Source organism: Vombatus ursinus, unplaced genomic scaffold (assembly GCF_900497805.2).
Source record: "Vombatus ursinus unplaced genomic scaffold, bare-nosed wombat genome assembly UNPS02014773.1, whole genome shotgun sequence".
In the NCBI taxonomy this organism is placed as follows: domain Eukaryota; kingdom Metazoa; phylum Chordata; class Mammalia; order Diprotodontia; family Vombatidae; genus Vombatus; species Vombatus ursinus.
Window position 1 is genome coordinate 40,013,436 of NW_020954551.1, and position 25,763 is coordinate 40,039,198.

The 25,763-nt window shown below is 39.6% G+C and overlaps 2 protein-coding genes across 8 annotated transcripts in view; one reads left to right on the plus strand and one right to left on the minus strand.

The window, feature by feature from the left end:
* Positions 1-24,691, minus strand: part of LOC114044272 (netrin-4-like) — a 70,321-nt gene extending 45,630 nt beyond the window's left edge. The window contains exons 1-2 of one of the 5 annotated variants that reach the window (XM_027863663.1): positions 24,632-24,691; positions 18,400-18,653 (exon numbers count right to left, since the gene is read on the minus strand). In XM_027863663.1, the coding sequence (XP_027719464.1) occupies positions 18,400-18,466 (67 nt within the window). In that variant the 5' untranslated portion in view covers positions 18,467-18,653; positions 24,632-24,691. Of the gene's footprint in view, positions 1-18,399; positions 18,975-19,137; positions 19,311-24,631 lie in introns of those variants that run through there. The other 4 variants (XM_027863660.1, XM_027863662.1, XM_027863664.1 and 1 more) reach the window with 4 other exon arrangements.
* Positions 24,692-24,980: 289 nt separating this feature from the next.
* Positions 24,981-25,763, plus strand: part of UROC1 (urocanate hydratase 1) — a 49,303-nt gene continuing 48,520 nt past the window's right edge. For all 3 annotated transcript variants that reach the window (XM_027863991.1, XM_027863992.1, XM_027863993.1), the window contains exon 1: positions 24,981-25,167. In XM_027863991.1, the coding sequence (XP_027719792.1) occupies positions 25,042-25,167 (126 nt within the window). In that variant the 5' untranslated portion in view covers positions 24,981-25,041. The remainder of the gene's footprint in view (positions 25,168-25,763) is intronic.

The window sequence follows — 25,763 nt, forward strand, 5'->3', positions numbered from 1 at the left end:
CTGTAGGCTAAGACTTAACATTCCTTCTCCAGGAGACAGAACATTTCTTAAGAGGAGACTGAAGGTATAAACCCCTTGGGGGAGGCAGCCCAGGGACACACAAGATTCACAGGTTGGGGATTCACACAGAATGGTAGAAGATAGAAGACAGAGAATTTGCCAAAGTTAAATTTGGATGGGAGCAGGGAAGGGAAGCCTAAAGGTGGGATGGGAGGGGGAAAGGATTCATAAAGTCAGGTTTGGATTGACCAAGAATACTTTGCCAGTTTCCCAATTTCACTAAGTCTCTAGTGTCAAGTCCAAATCCTCTGACTGACATTCTATATCCTCCTTCATCTTACCCTTCCAATCTCATATCCTGCTCATCTTCAGCCAAGCAAGTCATCCTCATTATTCCAACCCCTCCCTTCCCCAGTCCCTATGCCTCCTTCTATGCCTTTGTTAGTGTTCCCCATGTCTGGAACACCCTGCCCCCTCTTCTCTGTCTCCCTAAATACCAGTTCACGTTCCATTCCACAAAATCCCAGAGTTGGAAAGCACCTTGGTTGGACATCAAGTCCTACATCTCTAAACAAAAATTTGCTCAACTCCTGTCCAACAAGAAGAGCTGACATCCATGACATGACATAATTTATAGAATACTTCCCTCACAACAGCCCTCTAAGGTAGAGAGTCAATTTTACACATTTACCATTTTACAAAGAGATTAAGTGGTTTGCCCAGGATTCCACAGACAATAAATGTCAGATCTGGGACTTGAATCCAGATCTTTTGACTCTAAAACATTCATTCATCCAACAAGCATTTATTAAACATCACCAACAAGTGGTCTTTTCTTGAAGACCTCCAGCAAGAAACCTGCTATCTCCCAGGGCAGCCGCTTCCACTCTGGGACACCTTTAAGGACTAGGAACATTTCTTCCATTGAACCAAAATCTGCCTTTCTTCAAATTCTACCCAATTGTTTTTAGTCCTACCTTCAGGGGCCATAACGAAACAAGCCTAATCTCCCTTCCACAAGATGGCCCTTCAGCTACTCGAAGGCAGCTAACACATTTGTCTCCCTGAGTCTTATCTTCTTTATTAAAATGATTTTAGAAAAGTTTTATCAATATGGTTTGTTTTACCTTACAAATATTTACAGATTACTCCCACTTTGTGATAAGTTTCCTGTCACTAAGTACAACTAATAATAAAATTATCTCATCTAAAAGTGAACGCACCTCACAATCCAATGCAGAAAGGCAGAAATATTAAATGCATCCTTTTTGGATCATGATGCAATAAAAATTATGTGTAATAAAGGGTCATAGAAAGATAGATAAAAACTAATTGGAAACTAAATAATCTACCCCTAAAGAATGAGTGGGTCAAACAACAAATCATAGAAACAATAAATAATTTCATGAAAGAGAACAACAATAGTAAGACAACATGCCAAAACTTATAGGATGCAGCCAAAGAAGTTCTTAGGGGAAATTTTTTTAAATGATTTTTTTTTTTGATTAGGAAATGGGGTTAAGTGACGTGCCCAGAGTCACACAGCTAGTAAGTGTTATGTGTCAAAAATTTTTTTAATCTCTAAATGCTTACATGAATAAAATAGAGAAAGAGCAGATCAATGAATTGGGCATGCAATTAAAAAAGCTAGAAAAGGAACAAATTGAAAATTCCCAATTAAAGGCCAAATTAGAAATTCTGAAAATCAATGGAGAGATTAATAAAATTGAAAGTAAGAAAACTATTGAACTAATAAATAAAACTAAGAGCTAGCTTTATGAAAAAAAAACAATAAAATAGATAAATCCTTAGTTAATGTGACTTAAAAAAAAGAAAACAAATTACCAGCATCAAAAATAAAAAGGATGAATTCACCACCAGTGAAGAGGAAATTAAAACAATAATTAGGAGCTATATTGACCAACTATATGCCAATAAATCTGACAACCTAAGTGCAATGGATAAATATTTACAAAAATATGAATTGCCCAGATTAACAGAAGAGGAAATAAAATACTTAAATAACCCCAATTTAAAAAAAGAAATTGAACATGTCATCAATATACTCCCTAAGAAAAAAATCTCCAGGGCCAGATGGATTTACAAGTGAATTCTACCAAACATTTAAAGAACAATTAATTCCAATACTATATTAACTATTTGGAAAAACAGGTGAAGAAGGAATCTTAATCAAATTTCTTTTACGACAAATATGGTGCTGATACTTAAGCCAGGAAGAGCCAAAACAGATAAAGAAAATTATAGACCAATTTCCCTAATGAATATTGATGAAAAAAAATTTAAGTAAAATATTAGCAAAGAGATTCCAGCAATTTAACACCAGGATAATACACTATGACCAGTTAGGATTTACACTAGGAATATAGAGCTGACTCCATATTAGGAAAACTATTAGCATAATTGACCATATCAATAGCAAAACAAAAAAAATCATATGATTACCTCAATAGATGCTGAAAAAACTTTTGACCAAATACAGCACCCATTTCTATTAAAAGCACTAAAGAGCACAGGAATAAATGGAGCTTTCCTTAAAATGATAAGTAGTATCTATCTAAAATCATCAGCAAGCATTATCTGTAATGAGGATAAGCTAGAAGCCTTCCAAATAAGATCAAGGGTGAGGCAAGGATGCCTGTTATCATCACTACTATCAATATTGTATTAGAAATGTTAGCTTCAGCAATAAGAGAAGAAAACAAACTGAAGGAATTAGAATAGGCAATGAGCAAACAAAACCATCACTCTTTTTTTTTTAATTTTCACATTAGTCATGTTTTAAGGAAGAATTAGAACCAATAGGAGGAACCACAAGAAAGAAGAAACAAAACAAAACAGAAGGGAAAAAAGGAGCAAATAGTATGCTTCGATCTGCATTCAAAGTCCATAGTTCTTTCTCTGGATATGGATAGCATTTTCCATCATGAGACTTTCCCATATCCTCTCCAACATTTATCATTTTCCTGTTTTGTCATGTTAACCAATCTGATAGGTGTGATGTGGTACCTCAGAGCTGTTTTGCATTTTTTGGTTTGCATTTCTCTAATCAATAGTGATTTAGAGCATTTTTTGATATGACTATAGATGGCTTTAATTTCTTCATCTGAAAACTGCCTGTTCATATCCTTTGACCATTTATCAATTGGGGAATGACGTACTCCTATAAATTTGACTTAGTTCTCTATATATTTTAGAAATGAGGCCCTTATCAGAGACACTGGCTGTAAAAATTCTTTCCCAGTTTTCTACTTCCCTCCTAACCTTGGATGCATTGGCTTTGTTTGTGGGAAAACTTTTCAATTTAATGTAATCAAAATTATCTATTTTGCATTTCATAATAAAACCATCACTCCTTGTAGATGATATGATGGCACACTTAGAGAATCCTAAAGAATCAACTAAAAACCTATTTGAAATAATTAACAACTTTAGCAAAGTCACAGGATATCAAATAAACCCATATAAGTCATCAACATTTCTATATATTACCCACAAAATCCAGCAGCAAGAGATAGAAAGAGAAATTCCATTTAAAATAACTGTAGACAACATAAAATATTTGGGAATCTACTTGCCAAGACAAACCCAAGAACTGTATGTACACAATAACAAAACACTTTTCAAGCAAATAAAGTCAGATCTAAACAACTGGAAAAATATCAATTGCTCATGGGTAGGCTGAGTTAATATAATAAAAATGACAATTCTACCTAAATTAGTTTACTTATTCAGTGCCATATTAATCAAACTACCAAAAAATTATTTTATAGAGCTAGAAAAAAATAATTCAAAAAATTCACCTGGAAGAACAAAAGGTCAAGAATATCAAGGGAATTAATGAAAAAAAAATACAAAGAAAGGTGGCCTAGCCGTACCAGATCTAAAATTATGTTATAAAGCAGCAATCATCAAAACTATTTGGTACAGGTTATGAAATAGAGTGGTGGATCAGTGGAATAGATTAGGTATACAAGATAGTAGTAAATGACTATAGTAATCTATGTTTGATAAATCCAAAGACTCCAGCTTCTGGGATAAGAACTCACTATTTGAGAAAAACTGCTGGGAAAGCTGGAAAATAGTATGGCAGAAACTAGGCATAGATGAACATCTCATACCATATACCAAGATAAGGTCAAAATGGGTACATGATTTAAACATAAAGGGTGATACCATAAGCAAATTAGGAAGGTAAGGAATAGCTTACCTGTGAGATCTATGGAGAAGGGAAGAATTCATGACCAAACAAGAGATAGAGAACATTATAAATGCAAAATGCATAATTTTGATTACATTAAATTAAAGAGGTTTTGTATAAACAAAACCAATGCAACCAAGATTAGAAGGAAAGCAGAAAGGTGGGAAACAACTTTTATAGCCAGTCTTTCTGATAAAGGCCTAATTTCTAAAATATATAGAGAACTAAGTCAAATTTATAAGAACACAAGTCATTCCCCAATTGATATATGGTCAAAGAATAGGAACAGGCAGTTTTCAATTGAAGAAATTAAAGCTATCTATAGTCATATGAAAAAATGCTCTAAATCACTATTGATTAGAGAAATATATATTAAAACAACTCTGAGGTACCATATCACACCTATCAGATTGGTTAACATGACAAAACAGGAAAATAATAAATGTTGGAGAAGATATGGGAAAATTGGAACACTAATGCATTGTTGGTGGAGTTGTGAACTGATCCAATCATTCTGGAGAGCAATTGGGAACTATGCCCAAAGGGCAATCAAACTGTGCATACCCTTTGATCCAGTAATAGCACTGCTAGGTTTGTATCCCAAAGAGATCATAAAAAAGGGAAAAGGACATACATGTACAAAAATACTCATAGCAGCTCTTCTTGAGGTGGCAAAGAATTAGAAATTGAGGGGATGCTCATCAGTTGAGGAATGGCTGAACAAACTGGGGGATATGAATGTAATGGAATCCTATTGTGCTATAAGAAATGATGAGCAGGTGAATTTCAGAAAAACCTGGAAAGACTTACATGAAGTGATGCTGAGTAAAGTGAGCAGAACCAGAAGAACATTGTACACAGTAACAGCCACATTGTGTGATGACTAACTTTGATAGACAAGGATCTAAGACAACTCCAAAAGACTCATGATGGAAAATGCTACCCACATTCAGAGAAAGAACTATGGAGTCTGAATGCAGATCGAAGCATACTATTTTCACTTTTGTGTGTGTGTGTGTATGTTCTTTCCCCTTTGTTCTGTTTTTTCTTTCATAATATGATTAATGTGGAAATATGTTTACATGATTGCACATGTATAACCTACACCAGATTGCTTGTCATCTTGGGGAAGGGGTAGGGAAGGAAGGGAGGGAGAAAAATTTGGACCTCAAAGTCTTATAAAAATGAATGTTGAAAACTATTTTTACATGTAATTGGGAAAAATAAAATACAATATACAAAAAAGAATGCAATATTCTGCATTTGTAGCAACCTCCCAATTCTCAGTTTAAAAAACAAACAGAAATCTGTTTTCTCCCCTTCCCTTTCCCCACTAAATTTTTCAAAAAGAAAAATATTAAATATGCACAGTCAAGCAAAACAAATTCCCCCAATAGCTACACAAACACACACACAGAAATATATTATTGCATATATGTATATATACACATATGTATGTATAGATACATAATACAAGATATACATGCATACACACATACATACATATACATAATATATATATAGAAGGAAAGCCTGGGGAAGATGAGGACTGTGAGAGAAATCCTTTTCCTTTGCATCAAGATTTCATCATTTGGAGGCAGAGCCAAGATGGCAAAGTAAAGCCAGGGATTTGCCTGAGTTCTCCCCTAAACTGCTCAAAATGCCTTTAAATAATGACTCTAAACAAATTCTAGAGTAGAAGAACCCACAAAAAGGTAGAGTGAAATAATTTTCCAGCCCAAGCCAACGTAGAAGGTCAGCAGGAAAGGTCTATTGCAGGGTAAAAGAAGAGCCCCGTCCACGCAGGCTGCTCCAGGGCCGACTAGGCCCCAGCAAAGCAGGAGCAAGCCTTGGGAGCCACTGATTCAGCAGCTGTAGTGGCTGTTTCTAGAGCTTTCAGCTCGCAGACCCTAAGGGAGTCAAACAATTGGTCAGAAGGAGATTGCAAGGGTCTTTTTGCTAGCACTGAGGCAGGACTCCGTTGCTTTGCCCATACTTAGATGAGATCACAGTCTTGGGTGGCAGTCCCAGGGTGAGGAGGAGCACTAACATAGCAGAGCTTGCAGAAGGAGAGGAGCAAGGACCCTAGTCATAGTTCCTGGACAGAAAAGAGTGCTTATGGTCACTCACAGACCAGAGCACAGGCCAGGAGAGTAGTAAATACCTCTCCTTTTAGATCATGCCACCTTGGAAGAACAGAAACTTACAGCTCCCTAGAAGTATCTTTGAAAACAGATGCACAAAACCAATGAAGCTTGGGACAGTGTGCCCTCTACCCTGGAAGCAGAGCCCTACTTTAACAAAGACTTAAAAGTCGAGTAATAGGTTGGGAAAATGAGCAAACAACAGAAAAAAATTTTAACCACAGAAAGTTACTATGGTCACAAGGATGATCAAAACACACACTTAGAAGAAGATAACAAAGTCAAAGCTCCAACATCCAAAGCCTGCAAGAAAAATATGAATTGGTCTCAGGCCATGGAAGAGCTCAAAAAGGATTTTGAAAATTAAATAAGAGAAGTACAGGAAAAAATGGGACGAGAACTGAGAGTGATGCAAGAAAATCATGAAAAACAAGTCAATAGTTTGGTAAAGGAAACACAAAAAAATACTGAAGAAAATAACACCTGAAAAACAGACTAGGCCAAATGGTAAAAGAGGTCCAAAAAGCCAATGAGGAGAAGAATGCCTTAAAAAGCAAAACTGACCAAATGGAAAAAGAGGCACAAAAATTCACTGAAAGAAAAAACTCCTTAAAAAGTAGAATTGGCCAAATGGAAAAGAAGGTACAAAAGCTCACTGAAGAAAATAATTTCTTAAAAATTAGAATTGAATAAATGGAAGTTAATGACTTTATGAGAAATCAAGAAACAATAAAACAAAACCAAAATTAAAAAAAATAGAAGAAAATGTGAAATATCTCATTGGAAAAACAACTGACCTGGAAAATAGATCCAGGAGAAATAATTTAAAAATTATTGTATTACCTGAAAGCCATGATAAAAAAAAAAGAGCCTAGACATCATTTGTCAAGAAATTATCAAGGAAAACTGCTCTGATATTGTAAAACTAGGGGAGAAAATAGAAATTGAAAGAATCCATTGATTAGTTCCTAAAAGAGATCCCAAAGTGAAAACCCCCAAGAATATTATAACCTAATTCCAGACCTCCCAGATTAAAGAGAAAATATAACAAGCAGTCAGAAAGAAACAAGTCAAGTATCATGGAGCCTGAGTCAGGATAACACAAGATCAGAGGGCTTGGAATATGATATTCTGGAGGGCAAAGGAGCTAGGATAACAACTAAGAATCACCTACCCAGCAAAACTGAGGATCATCCTTCAGGAGAAAAAATAGACATTCAATGAAATAGAGGATTTTCAAGCATTCTTAATGAAAATACCAGAGCTGAGTAGAAAATTTGATTTTCAAGCACAAGACTCAAGAGAAACATAAAAAGGTAAATAGTAAATTGAAATCATGAGGGACTTAGTAAGATTAAACTGTTTACATTCCTACATGGGAAGATGATACTTGTAACTCATAACTTTCTCATTATTAGGCCAGATAGAAGGATAGACAGAGGGCACAGGTATGAGTTTATTATGAAGAATGATATCTAAAAAAAGTAAAATAAAGGGGTAAGAGAGGAATGTGCTGGGAGAAAGGGAAAGGAAGAGGTAGAATGGGGTAAATTGTCTCACATAAAAAAGGCAAGAAAAAGCTTTTACAGTGGAGAGGAAGAGGGGGAGGTAAGGGAGAGTAAAAGAACCTTACTATTATCAGAATTGGCTCAAAGAGGGGATAACATACACACTCAATTGGATATAGAAATCTATCTTACCCCACAGGAAAGTAGGAGGGGAAGGGGAAAAGAGAAGGGGTGATAGAAGGGAGGGCAGATTGGGGGAGGGGGTAGTCAGAAGCAAAACACTTGAGGAGGGACAGGGTGAAAGGAAAGAGAGAGAAGAGAATAAATGGAGGGGTAATAGGATGGAGGGAAATACAGTTAGGAATAGCAACTGTGAAAAAAGTTTTGAAGCAAGTTTTTCTGATAAAGGCCTCATTTCTCGAATATATAGAGAACTGAGTTAAATTTATAAAAGTAAGAGCCATTACCCAATTGATAAATGATCAAAATATATGAATACTTTTCAGAAGAAGTAACCACAGCTTTCTATATTTCATATGATAAAATGCTCTAATTCACTATTGCTTGGAGAAATGCACATTAAAACAATTCTGAGGTACTACCTCATATCTATTAGATTGACTAATAGTACAGAAAAGGAAAATGACAAATGGTGGAGGGGATGTGGGGAAAATAGGGCATTAAAGCACTGTTGGTAGAGTTGTGAACTGATTCAATCATTCTGTAGAGCAATTTGAAACTATGCCCAAAGGGCTATAAAACCATGCATACTCTTTCACCTAGCAATACCACTACTAGGTCTGCATCCCAAAAGAGATTTTGAAAAAAGAAAAAGGATCTATATGTACAAAAACATTTATAGCAGCTCTTTCCTCAAGGCAAAGGATTAGAGGTCGAGGGGGCATCCTTCAATTGGAGAATGGCTGAACAAATTATGTTATGTGATTGTGATGGAATACTATTGTGCTATGGGAAATGATGAGCAAGATGCTCTCAAAAAGCCTGGAGAGACTTGCATGAGATGATGCAAAGTGAAATGTACTGTGTACAAAGTAACAGCAATATTGTAAGATGATCAGCTGTGAATGACTTAGCTAGTCTCAGCAATACAATGATCCAAGACAACTCGGAAGGACTTATGATGAAAAATACTATCCATCCCCAAAAAAAGAACTGATGGTGTTTGAATACAGACTGAAGCATGCTTTTTTTTTTAACTTTCTTTATTTTTCTTGAGGATTTTTTTTGTTTTGGTCTATGTTTTCTTTCATAACATGATTATTATGAAAATGTTTTGCATGACTACACATCTATAACCTGTATCTAATTGCTTGCCTTCTCAAGGTGGGGAGAGAGAGAGGAAAGGAGAGAATTTGGAACTCAAAGTTTTAAAAATGAACGCTAAAAACTGTTTTTACATGTAACTGGGGAAAAATAAAATACTAAATGAATCACAAAAAAGATATAATCATTCATGAACACTAATGAGTGCTTTGAGATCTGCCACATGAAAAAGTTGCCCGGAAGGTACTTGCTTAGTAGTCCTGTCATGCTTAATAACTATTCCTTAGCATTCTAGGACATGCAGTTGCAGGAAGATCGGCTACAGTTCAGTGACAGAAATAGCTAATTATTGCTTCTTATTTCTTACCAACTGGCAGAAAGTTCATTGGCTCCAAAACAAAACAAAAGAAAACAAAACAAAACAAAACACTCAGAGTTCCTAACAGAAATTGCCATGGGTATATTAGTAGAAATAGGGAGAATAAGGAAGCTCTTAAAGGAAGGGTATTGGTGCTAAGAGAGGAGTAAAGGTGGATTAGGGCCACTCTTAACCCTGATATAAGGTTCCAGCTAGAAAAGACTTTAGAACAGAGAAATCATCTTTACAACAAAGCTAGTGGACTAATCAGGGGTTCTTAATCTTTCTTGTGTCATGGACCCCTTTGGCAGTCTAGGGAAACCCATGGACCCATTCTCAGAATTATTTATTTTTTATTTTTTTTTATTTTTTTGGCTAGGCAATGGAGTTAAGCGACTTGCCCAGGGTCACACAGTTAGTGAGTGTTATGTTTCTGAGGCTGGATTTGAACTCAGGTCCTCCTGACTCCAGGGCCAGTGCTCTATCCACTGCACCACCTAGCTGCCCCAGAATAATGTTTTTTAAATGCATAAAATAAAATACAGAGGATTACGAAGGAACCCAATTATCAAAACATACATATTTAAAAATAAGAAGTTCGTAGACCTCAGGTTGAGCATCCCTGGACCAGCTGATCACTAGAGGTTCTTTCCAGCTCTTACACTCTGGAAGGAAGCCCAGCACAAAGAATAAACACTGCACTTGGGACAGAGGGCCTGGGTTCATTTTCAACTTTTACCACTCCCTACCCATGTGACTTTGGACAAATCTTTTCCCATCTTTCTTATCTGTAAAATGATAGGGTTGGACTAGTGTGACCTCCAAGGTATCTTCGAATTCTAAATTTATGGTCCCATGATCAGTGATTCTCATCCATAAATCTAAACTCTGCCACAGTCTGTCCTCTGTCAAGATTTCTCTTATTCTTCTAGGGGAATTCAGAGCATTGGAAAGCCTTCAAAATCTAAAGATGTGAATGACTAATGGTAGAATGTTTGCCATTGTTGGGGGAGTATTTTTGAAGTAGCTGAAATGGAGTTTGGGCTGTCATAAGATCACAAATTTAGAACTCAAGAGGACCTAGAGGTCATTGGATCCCACCTCCCTCATTTTATAGTTGAGGGAACAGGCACAGAAAGGTCAAGAGGCTTGCCTAGGATCATACAGCTGGTAAGTGATTGAGGCAGGGTTTGAACTCAGGTCCTACTGACTCAGAGCAAGAACAAGTCTGGAGAGCTCAGCATAATTCTGGGTGGAGGTAGGCAGACAAGTGAGGCATTTTAGAGTCCTGCTAGGCTCTATGGGTAAAGAAGGGTCCTTCAAAGAGCAAGAACACTGAGGTTCAGAGAGTGCATAGAAAGCACAGAAGTTCCCTGCAAATGCTAAAAGGCTCATTGAACTGCTGGGGTCAGGGAGGCCCATAAGGCTCATTCATTTCCTCATCAGAAAGACAACATTATAGAGTACCATATAACTTTATAAACCACTGGACCTAGAATCATAAAGCCTGGGGTTTCCAGGTCTGGAGACTGTGTCACTAGGTAAATTGCTTTGCCTTTCTGAGTCAGGTTGGGTTTTTTCTCCCCATCATCTAAAAAATGCAAATAATAATCTTGAACTATCTACCTCACAGAATTGTTGTGAATAATGCAAATTGTAACCTCCATGAGTTATCAACATGGCAACTCTCATTGTTATTAATTTGTCTATATTTCTGAAGGCTTAGGGTATACATCCAGTCTGGTCTGGTTGCTCTAAGAAACTAACAAGCCTCCTGCCTTCAAGGACCATACAGTCTAATTAGGGAAAGAAGAAAAAAGTGGCATATAATGAGGTGATAAAACGACTACCATGGGACCACTGGGTGAGTTGGAGTAAGGCCTGCCACCTTTCTGGGCCTCAGCCTCCATTTTCTCCTATGTCAAATGAGGGTGTTGGGACTCATGACCTTCAAGACTCCTTCCCGCTCCAAGAGTCTATGTTCTGAAAAGGCCCTTCCTGTTCCAATAGTCTCTGGTCTGGGGCTCCCTTCCCATTCTAGCATTTTATGTTTTCTCCTTCAAAAGTTCCCCCCAATTTTGAGATTCAATGACCTTTTGAGATCTCTCTCTCACTCTCTCTGAACTAATACCCCAAGATCCAAAGAAACCATAAATCCACTTCCTTCAATCTCTTCTCAGGAGCCTTAATATCCATCCCTGGAGGCATCTCAGGAGCTTCCTTCTGAACCTCTTCCAAGTTCTCTTGGGGCCTGTGTGATTATGGAGCCAAAACTGGCGAATGCTCTTTAAGATAAGGCTATTCCAACTTTTTGAAGTAACTGAACTTGTACATTTAAAAAAAATAATAAAATTGTTGAGTCCTAATCAAACAGTTTTAGTGACATACTCAAGACAAATGGTAATAAAGTCAAATTGATACCTATTTGGGGCCAGTGGCAGTGGCTAGGATGCTTAAAACACAGTAAGTCATAGTGATAATATAAAAATTATAATAATTATGATTATGTTTATATGTAATATGAATATATATTTAATAACACATCATATACATATAATATATAAAACTATTAGGGTAGTAAGACCTAAGAATATAGACAGTACCATAAAATTTGGCTTTCCATCAATCATAGCATTTTTGAAGTATCTGCTATGTGCTAGGCATTGAGAATACAACAAAAGTAAAAATCCCTATGATTAAGAAGCTTTCACTCTACTGAGAGAATACAACCTGTTCACAGATAACAGAAATGCAAGATATAGTTAGATATTTAGATGTATGTACATATACATGCATGCATATGCATATCCACACATACATATATTGCACAGACATACACACACATATATAGTATATGTATATTCAGAGAGAGGAGAGGAGAAGGAGAGGAGCAAGAGAGAGAGACAGACAGACAGACAGACAGAGAGACAGAAAGAGGTTGACCCATAATTTCTTTGGTAAAAGGAACACTCTGGTGAGAAAATTCCCTTTACTGTTATAGGGAGCACTTTCTCTGCAATGTATGGTCTTATCTTAGAGAGTTACCTACCGAGAGATTAATTAACTTGCCCAGGGTCACATAGCCAGAGATGGATAGATAGATAGATAGGTAGATAGATAGATAGATAGATAGATAGATAGATAGATAGATAGAGAGAGAGAGAGATAGATATTCAGACAGACAAACATATATACACACATTACATACATACACATAAAGGGATTTTGGCATGTTCAGAAATCAGGAAAGACATTTTGAAGGAGGTGGCATTTGAGATAAACCTTAAAGGGAGCTAGGGATTCGAGAAGTGGAAATGAGGAGGAAGAGTATTCCAGGCATGGGAAAGGGCCTGTGCAAATACACGAAGGTGAGAGAAGGAATATTGTGTCTAGGGAGTAACAAATAGACCAGTTGGGCTGGAACAGAGTACATGAGAGAGAATACTATGTAATCAAAGCTGAAGAGGCTGGAGCCAGTCAATGAAAGGCAGCTCCTTATCATAGACATGCCTGTATCTCTAAAACATATGTAACAAACTTCCCTTTCCAGGTTCGATGTAGTAGAAATTGAGTTGCAATTAGAAGCCCAAGACAGAATATCCCAGTCCCAGCTCTCCTTACTACCTGGTGACTCTGGCCATGTCACTTCCACTCTGCGGGATGCAGCTTCTTCTGTCAAATGAAGGGGTCGGATCCGCACAGTAGAAAGTTACCTGCATCTGCAGTCAGTGAACCTGGGTTGGAATCCTGGCTCTGACATTTATTCTACTGTATTTGGAGTCAAAGGGGGAGGGTTCAAATCTTACCTCCACCACCGACCACCTGTGTGACTCTGGTTAAATCAGAGTACCCTTATCTATGAAACTCAGGGGTTGGATTGAATGACCTTGGAGGTCCCTTCCAGGTGTAAATCTATGATTTCATAGAGCAAGCGAGTCTTTAAACTTGCTTTTAAATATTTTAATAACTGTATTTTAATATACTCGGTTTTCTTTGAAATCTGATATGTTTTATTTTATGCATTTAAAATTATACCAAGAAGGGGACCACAGGCTTCACCAGCCTGTCAAAGGAGCAGGACACAAAGAAGCTTAAGGACCTTTTTTATAAAGGATCCTATGAACCTCCCTTGGTGTCAGTCTCATCATCAATTCAATTCGACAAACATTTGCTATGTGCCAGGCACTGGGGACAAAACGATGAAAATAAAACAGTATATAGTCTATTGAAGGAAACAGTTAATAAATATTTATTAAGCACCTACTATGTGTCAGGCACTGGGGACAAAAAGACAAAAACAAAACAGTCCCTAATCTATTGAAGGAGAGAGTCAATAAATATTTATTAAGCACCTACTGTGTGCCAGGCACTGGGGACAAAAAGACAAAAACAAAACAGTCCCTAATCTATTGAAGGAGAGAGTCAATAAATATTTATTAAGCACCTACTATGTGCCAGGCACTGCACTAAGTACTGGGGATCCAAAGAAAGACAAAAGACAATCCTTTATCCTTGAGGTGCTCCCAATCTAATGGAGATAACATGCAAACACCTATGTGCAAACTATAGACTGGATAAATAGGAGATAAACAACAGAGGGAAAGTGCTAGCATTAAGGAAGATCGAGAAATATTTCCTGTAAAAGGTGGGATTTTAGTCAGCCAAGGAAGCCAAGAGGTGGGGATGAGGAGGGGGTGCATTTCAGGCATGAGGTACAGCCAAAGAAAATTCCTGGAGTCTGGAGATAAAGGGTCGTCCATGGGGACCAACTAGAAGGCCAATGCCATCGGATGGCAGAATATATTGTTATAATATATTATTAAAACATATTATACACTATTATCATATATTCTTCTTCCACCCACTGCCCTCTGGGGCCAAGAACTGGTCTTAGTAATGATGGAAATCATTACTAAGTAAAGACAGACGTTTCCCGGCTGTGCCTGAGTGGGGTAGAAAAAGTTATGGGAATCTTAGCGAGAAGATGACTCTCATTTCACAGTTTAGCTTCTAATGGGAACAGGAGTCCTGCCTGACATCATTATAGCATAGCTATGAGTCTGGCATTGATTCTGAATTCATGTACTATTTAGAAAGAAGAGGTTTTCACACTGAGTTTTGCAATGAAAACCTGGATTTCTCTGCAAGATTGGTAGAGCTCCAAGGGGGTATTTTGCAAGGGGTGATTGGTTTTAGACAGAATCATGGCAGAGCTGGACAGGATGAGAGCCCCTTTAGTTATAGGATCACAAAATTAAAGCTAGAAGGAATTTCAGAGGTCATCTAGTCCAATACTCTTATTTTTTTAAAGTTTTATTTTAAAGAATTTTTATATTTTACTGTTTAATATTAAATTTAATGTTTTATTATAATACACATATAGAATATATGCCAGTATAATATATTATATATGATTATAATACATATTATTGAAATATATTTTATATTAGTATAATATATTATACTCTATTATATTATAATATATATTAGATATAATATTATAATATATTATATTTTTAATACTTTTATTTTTACATCACATGCATTCCCCTACCAGGGAAGCCTTCTTTTGTAACAAAAATTTTAGAAAACACCAGTAAAGCCAGTTGAGTATTGTCTTCCACCTCTCTGTTGAAAGGAGGAAAGAGCTTTTCTCCCTTCTTTTCTAGGACCAGGCTTGGTCATTATAATAACATAGCCTTTATTATTTGTTTTATTGTTCTTTTGATTTATGCAGTTGTGACCATTGTCTATGCTATTTATGTGATTCTAACTACTTCACTTTGCATCAGTTCATATATGTCTTACCATGGTTCTCTCATCCATACCAATGACTGGACCAAGAAGCTAGTGACCTGGGTCTTCCCCTGAACTACTGTCTGCACTTTATTTATGTTTGGACAAGATTAGCTCTCCTTCTACTGGCTCAGGTTCAGAGTGGTTCCAACCTCAAGGTGCTAAAAGTTTCTGTCCCCAACCCTGCACTTCCTTCCTCGATTATATCCTTATTGCTAAAAATATGCTGACAATAACAATAATTACTAACACTTATGAAGCACTTTAAGGCTTGCAAAGCACTTTACAAATATGATCTCATTTAATCCTTGTAACAACCCTGGAAGACAGGGGCTATTATGATCCCCATTTTACAGATGAGGAAACTGAGGCAGGCAGAGGTTAAGTGACTTGCCCAAAACTGCACAGCTAATAAGTATCTGAGTCAGAATTTGAACTCAGGTCTTTTTTTTTCTTTTTGGTGAGGCAATCTGGATTAAGTGACTTACCCAGGGTCACAGAGCTAATTAGTGTTATGTGTCTGAGACAGGATTTGAACTCAGGTCCTCCTGACTCCAAGGCCAGAGCTCTATCCACTGCACCACCTAGCTATCCCCGAACTCAGGTCTTTGTGACTCCAAGACCAGTACTTTATCTCCTTACAAGCCAGCTCCAGTCTATTGATTTCTGAATGGCTTTTCTATTGGTTAAGTATATCTGGAATTTTAATCTTATACCGTACCCAGGGTATCTATTGAGCCAGACCAAATTTCCAACCACACCATGGCCAAAAGGGTGCTGGATTTGCCAGTCTTTGGCACTAGCATCCTAACCATCCCAGTTCAAACAAAACTAGTCTTTTTGAAGGTAGAAAATATCCCCCCCACCCCATTGTGACAAAGATCTGCCATGACTCAGTCAAATGCCTAATGCCTACAACCAATTTTCCTCCTTTGCCCCCGGCATTCGCTACTCTGTCACGCCATTTTCTCAAAGCCAGTGTAATTAAAATAATTTTGTAGTTTATATGTCTCTATTCATGGTGTATGTGTGTATGGGGGGGAAGTAGTGGTGAACCTGAGACAGTGGAAGGAGAGCTAATTTTGCCCAAAAGTAAACAAAATGCAGTCAGGAGTTAGGGAGAGGACCTAGGTCACTAGATTCTTGGCATAACCATTAGGGTATTCTGCCTTTGACTCCTGAATTAAGAGTTCTGTTTTACTTACTATTTTCACTTTTTTTGTTTTTTTTTTCTTTCTTGTAGTTTTTCACTTTTGTTCTCATTCTTCTTTCATAACATGACTAATGTGGAAATATGATTAATATGATTGTACATGTATAGCCTATATCAGATTGCTTGCTGTCTTGGGGAGGGAAGGAGAGAAAAAAATTTGGAACACAAAATCTTATAAAAGTGAATGTTGAAAATTATCTTTACATGTAATTGGAAAAAAATAAAATACTATTGAGTGGGGGGAAAAAAGAGTTTTGCTTCAAATAATCAATGTAAGCTATGCCTGAGCATTTCCAGAATCTTATCAATTATATAAATTATTTTATATATGCTATGGTATAATTATCATCATTTATATATTATATGTAAATATACCATCTCTGTAGTTTTATAATTTTCAAAACATTTTTATACTCATAATTCAATTTCATTCTCACAAAAATACTGTGAAGGAGGCTGGAAAGTTATCTCCACCCTATAGACAAGGAAAGTCAGTCTGAGAGGTAGTTGTGTGGCTACATGAAGCTTTCTCTCCGTCTCTGTTTCTATTTCTCTGTCTGTCTGTCTCTGTCTTTGTCTCTCCCTGTCTCTGTCTCTCTCTTTGTCTCTTTCTCTTCACTATAATTTCATTCATCCCAATATTCTTTATTTTCACAAGTTTCCCCAGTACATAGTATATTACTTTGTTATTCTCCTAAACAAATACACTTCCCTCTGTGGATTATTTCCAAGTCATCCTGTATCTTGCTTGTGGGTGCCTAGCTATTTGCATACTGTGTCTCCTGTTAGAGCATGAGCTCCTAAAGAGCAGATTGTCTTTTACCTTTCGTCATATCCCTAGTGCTCCGTACAGTGCTTGGCACACAAGTAGGCATATAATAAATGCTTATTGACTGACTAAAATATTAATAAAGTATTAGAGGCTGAAAGGATAATCAAGCCCATCTGGAATATTTAGTGATTTTTATCTCTAAAGAAATATTTACCACTCCCTAAGCCCAGCTAACCAATCCATTCTATAGCAGATGAAGTGGTAAGAACACTGGGCTTTGAGTCAACACACCTGGATTCTAGTCTTGCTTCTGTAACCTCTGATAGATAGCTTAACCCCTATTTCCCCTTCAGGAAAATGAAGGGGTCAGACTAGATTAGAGATTTTTAAACTGGAGTCCATAAATTTATTTTAAAAAAAATGTTTATATATGAAATACAATGTCCTTCAATAGAATTAGTTTTCTTTGTAATCACACATATTTTATTTGATGAATTTAAAAACCTAATTCTGAGAAGGCATCCACAGGCTTCACCAGACTACCAGAGGGATCTAGAACACACAAAAAAGTTAAGAACCCCTGATCGAGGTGATCTCTGACACACTGTCCATCTCTGACAGTCTATGTTCTAACATTGTATTTCTAAGACCCCTGCTAGCTCTGACAATTCTAGGTTCTATGGTCCCTTTCAGTTCTGACATTCTGGGTTCTAAGATCCTTTCCGGTTCCACTATTATCGGTTCTAAGGTCCATTACAGTTCTAACATTCCAGGATTTCCTGGTCATCAATTTCTATCTATAATTATCATTGTGGTCTCCCGATACGACCCAATTGTTTTCTTTTGCTCGAAGCCAATGCGACTCTGTTTTCAGTGCCCTGTTGTACTGGTCCTGAGCTCTAAATACCTCCTGAGTCTGGAGGTGGGAAAAATCAATAAATAGAAATCAATTGATTCGGAGAGATAGGAGAGAAGAAGGTTTAAGGGGTTGATTCCAGCACTTTCCCGGGAAGGGGAAGGTGGACTGCTTAAGGAGATTTCTGAATACATATTCCTTTCCCCTCTCTGCATCCCCTAACCCCAGCAGCTTGTGCCCCATCCTTACCTGCCTCACCGGAGCCAGAGACTGCGTATTCCAGGAGCAAGATCAGGGCTAACCCTAGAGCCACCATGATTGCTAGAAGGGCTGGCTTCGTTCACCTCTGAGCCCAGCAGCTGCAGCCCAAGCCCAGGACCCCTTCCTCAGGCCAGCGGGGCGGCCGGCTGGGCCATCCTTTCCACTCTTTCCCGGACTTGGAGGTTTGGGGCTCCCTCTCACCCGCTCACTGCGCGTGGGCGTGCAGAGGAAGGCATCGCACTCTGGAAAGTTGGGAAGGGAGAGAAAAGGAGGGGATTGCGGAGGGGAGATCAGAGTACAGGTCAGGATCACCCGGGACTCACCTGCCTCCCAAAACTTTCTTCCCAAGATACTCGCTAACGAGTACTGGCTTATGAGGAGTAGGTAAGGGCCCTCGCTCAGAACTAGCCCTGGGAGAACACTGCGCACCCAAGATTTGCCCTAGTCGCCTCTCCCCCAGTGCCGGGCTTCGTGCTCTGCGCTCGTCCTGTGACTTCCTCCAGTGCCCAGCTAGCAAAAAGGGAAAAGGACGGGTGTGGGGAGTGCGGACAGCGGGCAGGGAGAAAGAATGAGAAGAACCTTGTGGAGTCACTGCGCCTTGGGGACTCCCTCATCGGGCTCCCAGGCCTGCCAATACTTAGCTTTGGGGAAGGGGATGGAGCGAAGGGAAGAGGGGCAGATCAGAGCAATCCTAGAAGACGGCTTGGAGGGGGGGGGGGAAGTTACATTATTTCCTTGCGTCACCAAACCCCTTTTTGTCCCGGGTCCTGTCGTCACCCAGAGCTCCTGCGTCCCCTGCAGCTGCCCGTCATCCCCAAAGCCCCCCTCGCTCTTGCAGGGAGGGCTCTTTTCACCCGGCTGAGTCTGGCTCCTAAGACTGGCTTTACAGTAAAGTCTGCGATTTGTCAGCCTAGATTGGGGAGGTTGGGCGGGGGCACACTTCTGGCCCTTTAAAATTAAATACCAAGCACGTGGGTGTCGCCACTCCCTTCCCTAGGGTCTCCACTTTAACGGTGTTGAAATTGTCTCAGGAGCGCCCTCTGTCAATGCTTCTCCGTCGTCATACATATCTTCTCTACACCATGTTTTCTCCCTTTACGGCGGGCAGAAGCCATCTAATCAATCAGTCAATCATCAATCAATTGCAGGTCATAGAATCATAGAATATTAGAGCTAATCATAGAATAATTAGAATATTAGAGGGGAGGGTCTTCAGATGAAAAAATGTTAGGTTTGGAAAATCAAGGATTGTGAATTTGACCACACACACACCCCCTTCTCAGAGGCCGACCTGGGTGAAGGATGGTTATATTTGGTTATGTATATATATATATATATTTTTTTGCTTAGGCAGTTGGGGTTAAGTGATTTGCCCAGGGTCACACAGCTAGTAAGTGTCAAGTGTTTGGTCTGAGGCTGGATTTGAACTCAGGTCCTCCTGACTTCAGGGCTGGCACTCTATCCACTCTAGCTGCCCTTTTTTTTTCAAATGAGATGAGATGGCTACAAATCATTGATCACCCCAGTCTCCCAAAGAGCATGAAGTCATGCATGGGGTGGGAGGGAAGAAGCTGAAGTCCTCTACCAGCCAAGAACTGATCAGGAGAACTTTCAGGAAGGATGTCATCAGAGAAGTATGAGCAGCAGAAGGAAGTGGGCAGGTCAAGTAGGTTAGTAGAAGGGATGACGCAATAGGATGTAAGTTCCTGGAGAGCATGGATTGTTTCGCATTTGTATTTGCATCCTGAGTGCCTAGCACTTTCTGGCATTTAGCAGGCACTTAATAAATGTTTATTGATTGATTGATAACCTCTGGTCAGCATTGGACTCTACTGACATCCATATAATGGAGAGAGAAAGAAAGTCCAGAGGAAGGTCGCTCTAGCATGCTGAATGGAACCAATGTGGACAATTATGGACAAGCATGGACAAGTATGACATGGACAAGAAATGAAGAAAAGACAGTATTGATGGAAAGGTTGTAATCCACACCATTGCGATCTGCGTGATGGATGGATTTTTTTGTTGTTGTTGACCCACCTTTCAAAAAGTAATGGGAGAAACTGAATTCGATATTGCCAAAGACCTGTTTAATTTATAATGACCAGAAGCTCATGTCATGGCAATATTGATACTTTTAAAATGTCAATAGCTCATTCATTTTTATAATTATATTTATGCTTCAATATTTTATTAATCACACTTATTGCTAATTAAATGACACCAACACATGATGTACAAAGGGACAAAATTAATTTGCAAATGAGTTGTAGCTTTATCTGTTGGCTCCCTCTCTGCTGCCTATAGTCATAGTTGGGTCTCATCCATTCTTAAAAAATCCTTTCCTTGACCTGTCAACCCCTCAAGGATCATCCTTTGCTCTTCTCTGTATCATTAACGTTTGCTAAACACTAATATTTATTGAAATAATAAGATGACAAAACTCAGACATACCAAGGCAAAGTGATTTGCCACATGACTGCTTAGTGCAAACAGAGATGGGATAATGCCCTAGGTTCACTAGGTTTGATGCTCTTCCCACCGCACCATGCTACTCCCACATCCCATATGTCTATTTCCCACTCCTGGGATAAAATGAGAAGTAGGTGATGTTGCCTCTTCCTTCTTAAGGCACTTATTGTGTGGGTTGGTGGAGTCAAACTAAAATGGAAACAGATCCTGGTAGGCTGCATATTCACTTAGAAAACCACAAATTAACATCTAGGTTGAATTGTATTTTTATTTTGTTACACATTTCCCAATTACCTTCTAATCTGGATGGAGTTCAGGCACTTGAGGAGGCTTGGGCTGCTTCTGGCAGGCCAGTTGGACACCTCTGGTCTTGACCACTCATTTGGTACTTGTAGAATTAATTTCATATGTATGTATGTATGTATGTATGTCTTCTCTTCTCAACTAGACTAAAAGCTCTTGAGGCCAGGGCATTACTGAAACATATTGTATGCTTCTTCCAACAACCCCCTAGCATAAGGTTGGATGCAGAGTAAAATTCCTGAGTAATCAATAAATTTTCATTGATTATTACATGTAAGGACTTCAATAGCCTCACTGTACCCCTAAACAAAGAAGTCAAGGAAGCCCAAATCCCCTGAGTGCCCTGGCCAAAGTAATGCCTGAAGTAATGGTGAGAAGACCCTTTTCCTGCATTTGGGAGTTTGAATATCAATTAACCCACCAATTTCCTCCAGTTTCCCCTAATAAAGACCAAAGCTTGACCTACCCCCCCCAGGTCTTGATTCCTACTTTTTTCCCCCAATGTCAGGTTCAGTTTGACCCAGATCAGAACCCTATAAAAATCCACTAGTTTTGGCCCCAGACCTGACATGTTTCCATCTTCCCTGACTACCCCTCATATTGGGGATATTTCCCCTCTATAAAGCCTTTTTGCTTCACTTTCTCCCTGCTAGGTCCTGGCTCCTGCTGTGTTCTGTCTTACAGCGTCCCACCTCCCAACTACACCAGCATTCTCCTTTGGAAGCATCTGCTGTTTTCCACGACTGGGACTAATGCTCTTGGCAGGTTTAGGTAACATAGAAGGCAAAGGCTGGCCTGTACACCAAGGCTAGGACTGGGGCCTTGCCTCAGCCACACTGTGATTGGACCTCTAAGACACTTCCCCTTGGCAACATAAAGTGCATGACTGAGTTCTAGAGAGGCATTACTTGTGCTCATGTTCTCTGCTGCTAAAGCTAGGGGGGTTGATTCCTCTCAAATTAAAATCAGCAAGCACAACTGAGCCATTTCTGCAATAGTTAAGATGGGGATACATCCTCCTCCCACCCCAAATTTTTGTTGTTCAGTCGTGTCTGACTCTTGGTGACCCCATCTGGGATTTTCTTGGCAAAGATTCTAGAGTGGTTTGCCATTTTCTTCTCCATTTTACAGATGAAGAAAATGAGCAAACATGGTTAAGTGACTTGCCCAGGGTCACACAGCTAATAAGTGTCTGAGGCCAGATTTGAACTCAAGTCTTCCTGACACTATGCCATCTAACTGTGCCCCCCCCCCAAACTGAATTGCCTGGAGGCTGGCTTCTTGCATGTGAGATTGTCCAGAGTGGAGGAAAGGAAATAGCCCACCCCAAACCATCCTGTCTAGTACTTTAAAGTGCTTCCTGGCTCAGACTCTTAGATGGCCTTCCCAAAGAAGCCCAAGAAACTCACTAAGGTATGTGGCAGGGAACTGGACGCTGCCACTTTTGTCATTGTAGCGACTGAGGAAGAACCCCAAGTTGGCTCTTGGTCAACCACCACCAACACCCTGAATCTAGTGCACAGCTCCCGGAAGGCTCTGTGGGCCAGAGAACACTGGGTTCAGAACATCACACCTGCCCGAAGTCCTGACAGGAGAAGCAAGGCTGAGACAGTGGAGACCTGGAGAAGGGGCCCAACTTTACTGGTAACCGTGGGGTTTGGGCACCCCCAACTGGTTAGTCTCAGGAAGAGCCCCAGTGGAACTTGGAGCTCCTCAATGTTATCTCCAACACACCACCCACAGAGAGGGGGGGCAGGCTCCCAATGGTATTGCCCATTTCTATAAATGGCAGGGCCACCCCTAAAAATAAATAGGATCTTGACAACTCCACAGGCCCCCAATGCTCCTTTCTACCGTGATTGTTTACTCGTCCTCGTGAAACACTAAATATTTCCTGGCCTTTATTGATTCAGGGTTCTAAGTCACCAAAGTGCTAGGAAATCCTTTCCTACATGAAGGCACCTCCCTGACCCTCGAGGCCTTCATGGGCAACAAGATCCTGGTGCCCATTAAGTAAGAGGTCCTGGTTCCTTTTAACTATTGGCACCATCACATTAATTGAGTTTCCACTACAATAGCCTCCACCCCTGTAATCAGTATGGACTTCTTGGCTGCCCATCTAATCCCATGGAACAAGATTAAATCTATCACCACCCTATTTATAGGAAGGGTCAAATAGGATCCAGTAGACTTCCCCCCATCAGTCAAATAGTTAACAATATTCCCACCCTCTGCCCTCCAACTATAACCAGGACACAAAGAAGTTGGAATTGTTGGAGTTATATTGAAATTATAAAGAAATTATGAAAATATGAAAATTATGAAAGAATTGTGGAGAAATTGAAATTAGAGTTATGATGGAATCAGAAAAGGAAGGTGTGTTGGTGAAAACAATATCCCCTTTTAAGAACCCCATCCATCTGGTTAAGAAACCAGAGAAGGAGGAACAGTGTTTCACCTTTGCAGTTTAAATAGCAAAATCATCCCATCAGGATCCCTAGTTTCATAGAAGTCACTAAAAAGAATCAGATCTCAAAGTGTAATGATTTGCAGCTAATGTGTTTAATTCAATTCCCATTACCAAGGTCCAACAGTCACCATTATCTTTCATGTATGAGGGAACCCAATACATGTTGATAAGATTGCCCATGAGCTATCTAAATTCTCTAGCTATGGCTACTGGGCTGTGTCGGCAGGACCTGAGACTTCCCTGGACTTCAGGACCAAAATGTGGCATTGTGTAGGTGACATCCTCCTAAGGGGAACATCCAAGGAGAGAGACTAGTCAGAGATCTCTCCATACTACTTGAGCACCTAGCTAGGAGGGGATGGGCAATAGCTCCTAACAAGATACAAGGATCCCCTCACTCTGTAAATTCCTGGGGATCATCTGGTCCTCAGGGGGTCCCAGATCCTGGACCCAGTTAAGCTCTACCTCCTCAACTTGTGAACCCCAAATACTTTGCAGGAGACACAACACCTCCTAAGGCTCTTTGGGGCTTTGAGGCAGTACACATGCCCTCCAAATTCTGCTAACCATGATGTACAAAATCACCCATAAGTCAGCAGAATCTACCGGGGGCCATAGTAATGGAAGCATTGGAGACTGTTCAGTGGGCACCCACAGTGAACACGGTACACTGGGGAGGCCATTACCACTCCTGATTATGCCTCTTGAAGTCTATGGACCAAGTATCAGAGTAAAAGCTTCCCTATGGGCTTTGGGTACAAAGTAGCGCTATGCTGAGCATTATGTGCCCTTGGAGAGGCAAATACTAGCTACCTGTCTGCTCCTCCTAGAGATCCAGAGCATTACAAAAGAGTCTCTCACCCTGTGGATAGATTATGCTCCATGTGAAGGAAAGTAACTCTGAGAGACTTAACATATAAAATGGAAATGGTACCTTCAGAACTGGACCAAACCCAGACCCGGAGAGTATCCTACCTGTCCTGAACCATGTGCCTTGTGGGCTTTCCTCCTGGTCACATAAGTGGCCCACAGCTCCTTGTGCTGTGCCTTGGAATCCCGAACCTCACTCAGAACATATTGAGATGATATATCGATAGGGCATTTGTCCTCAAGCAATTGAGCAAGATGAATATGAAAAAGTGCCAACCCTATCCCCATCCCCCAGTCAGGGGCCAAACGATAGCTGTGAATGATTCACTTTCAAGGGAAGCTAAGTAGCCAATGGTGTTAGCTAGGGAGAGGAGGTGGGTGACTGAGATCACAGTGGTGCTTAAGAGTTTAGGACTCGAGATTTCAGAATTTTTTATTCTCTCTCTCTGCCAAGCCTCTCTTTGCTACATAGTCTCTCCCGAGGCTGCCTCTGCCCATCTCTGTATCTGCCAGAAATGTCTAACCTGAGCGAGCTACGCAAGGGGCTTCCCTTACACCCCTTACCAGAGAACAAAGGACGAAGGGAAGGGCTGCCCCATGCCCCTGTGAGAACCCCCAGCCTTACTCCAGAGGAAAAACAGGTAAGAAGACTTGGGCCTCCTCTCTTCTTGTAATTGCCATCTTGTGGACTCTCTTGGCCCCCAAAGAATCTTTCCATTTTCCTTATGGGAATGGCAGTCTCTTTGAAAGAACTCTTGTTGCTGTGATATAATGTTGTTATACATGTGATTTTATATATGTGATATAATCTTGTTAGGAAGAATCCTAACAAGGCTGGGTTTCAGATGACCAGGGTTGGAGTCCCAGCTCAGTAGTTTTGTAACTTTTGTTAGTAGACAAAACACCATGTGGTAGTTTTGTAAAACATTGTCTTCTCTGAATCTCATATGCAAAATGAAGATGATATGTGTATGACCTACGTCACAGGGATTTAGCTATGAGTCAACAAAATGCAACCGCATAGGAGAGGCCCCTACATGAGCTGCAGTGAATCTAATTCCAGACTATGGAGGGATCTAATTGACCACTATCACTGGACCAAGTCACGAATTGAAATGGATTGGTTCTAAGGTTCAGGGTCTGAAGCAACCTAGCCCCCAGTACTTTTCTCAGTTATAGGAGTTGGTAAAGACTCAGGTTTATCATTCCCGTATGGCCATATTTCTCATGTTTTCCC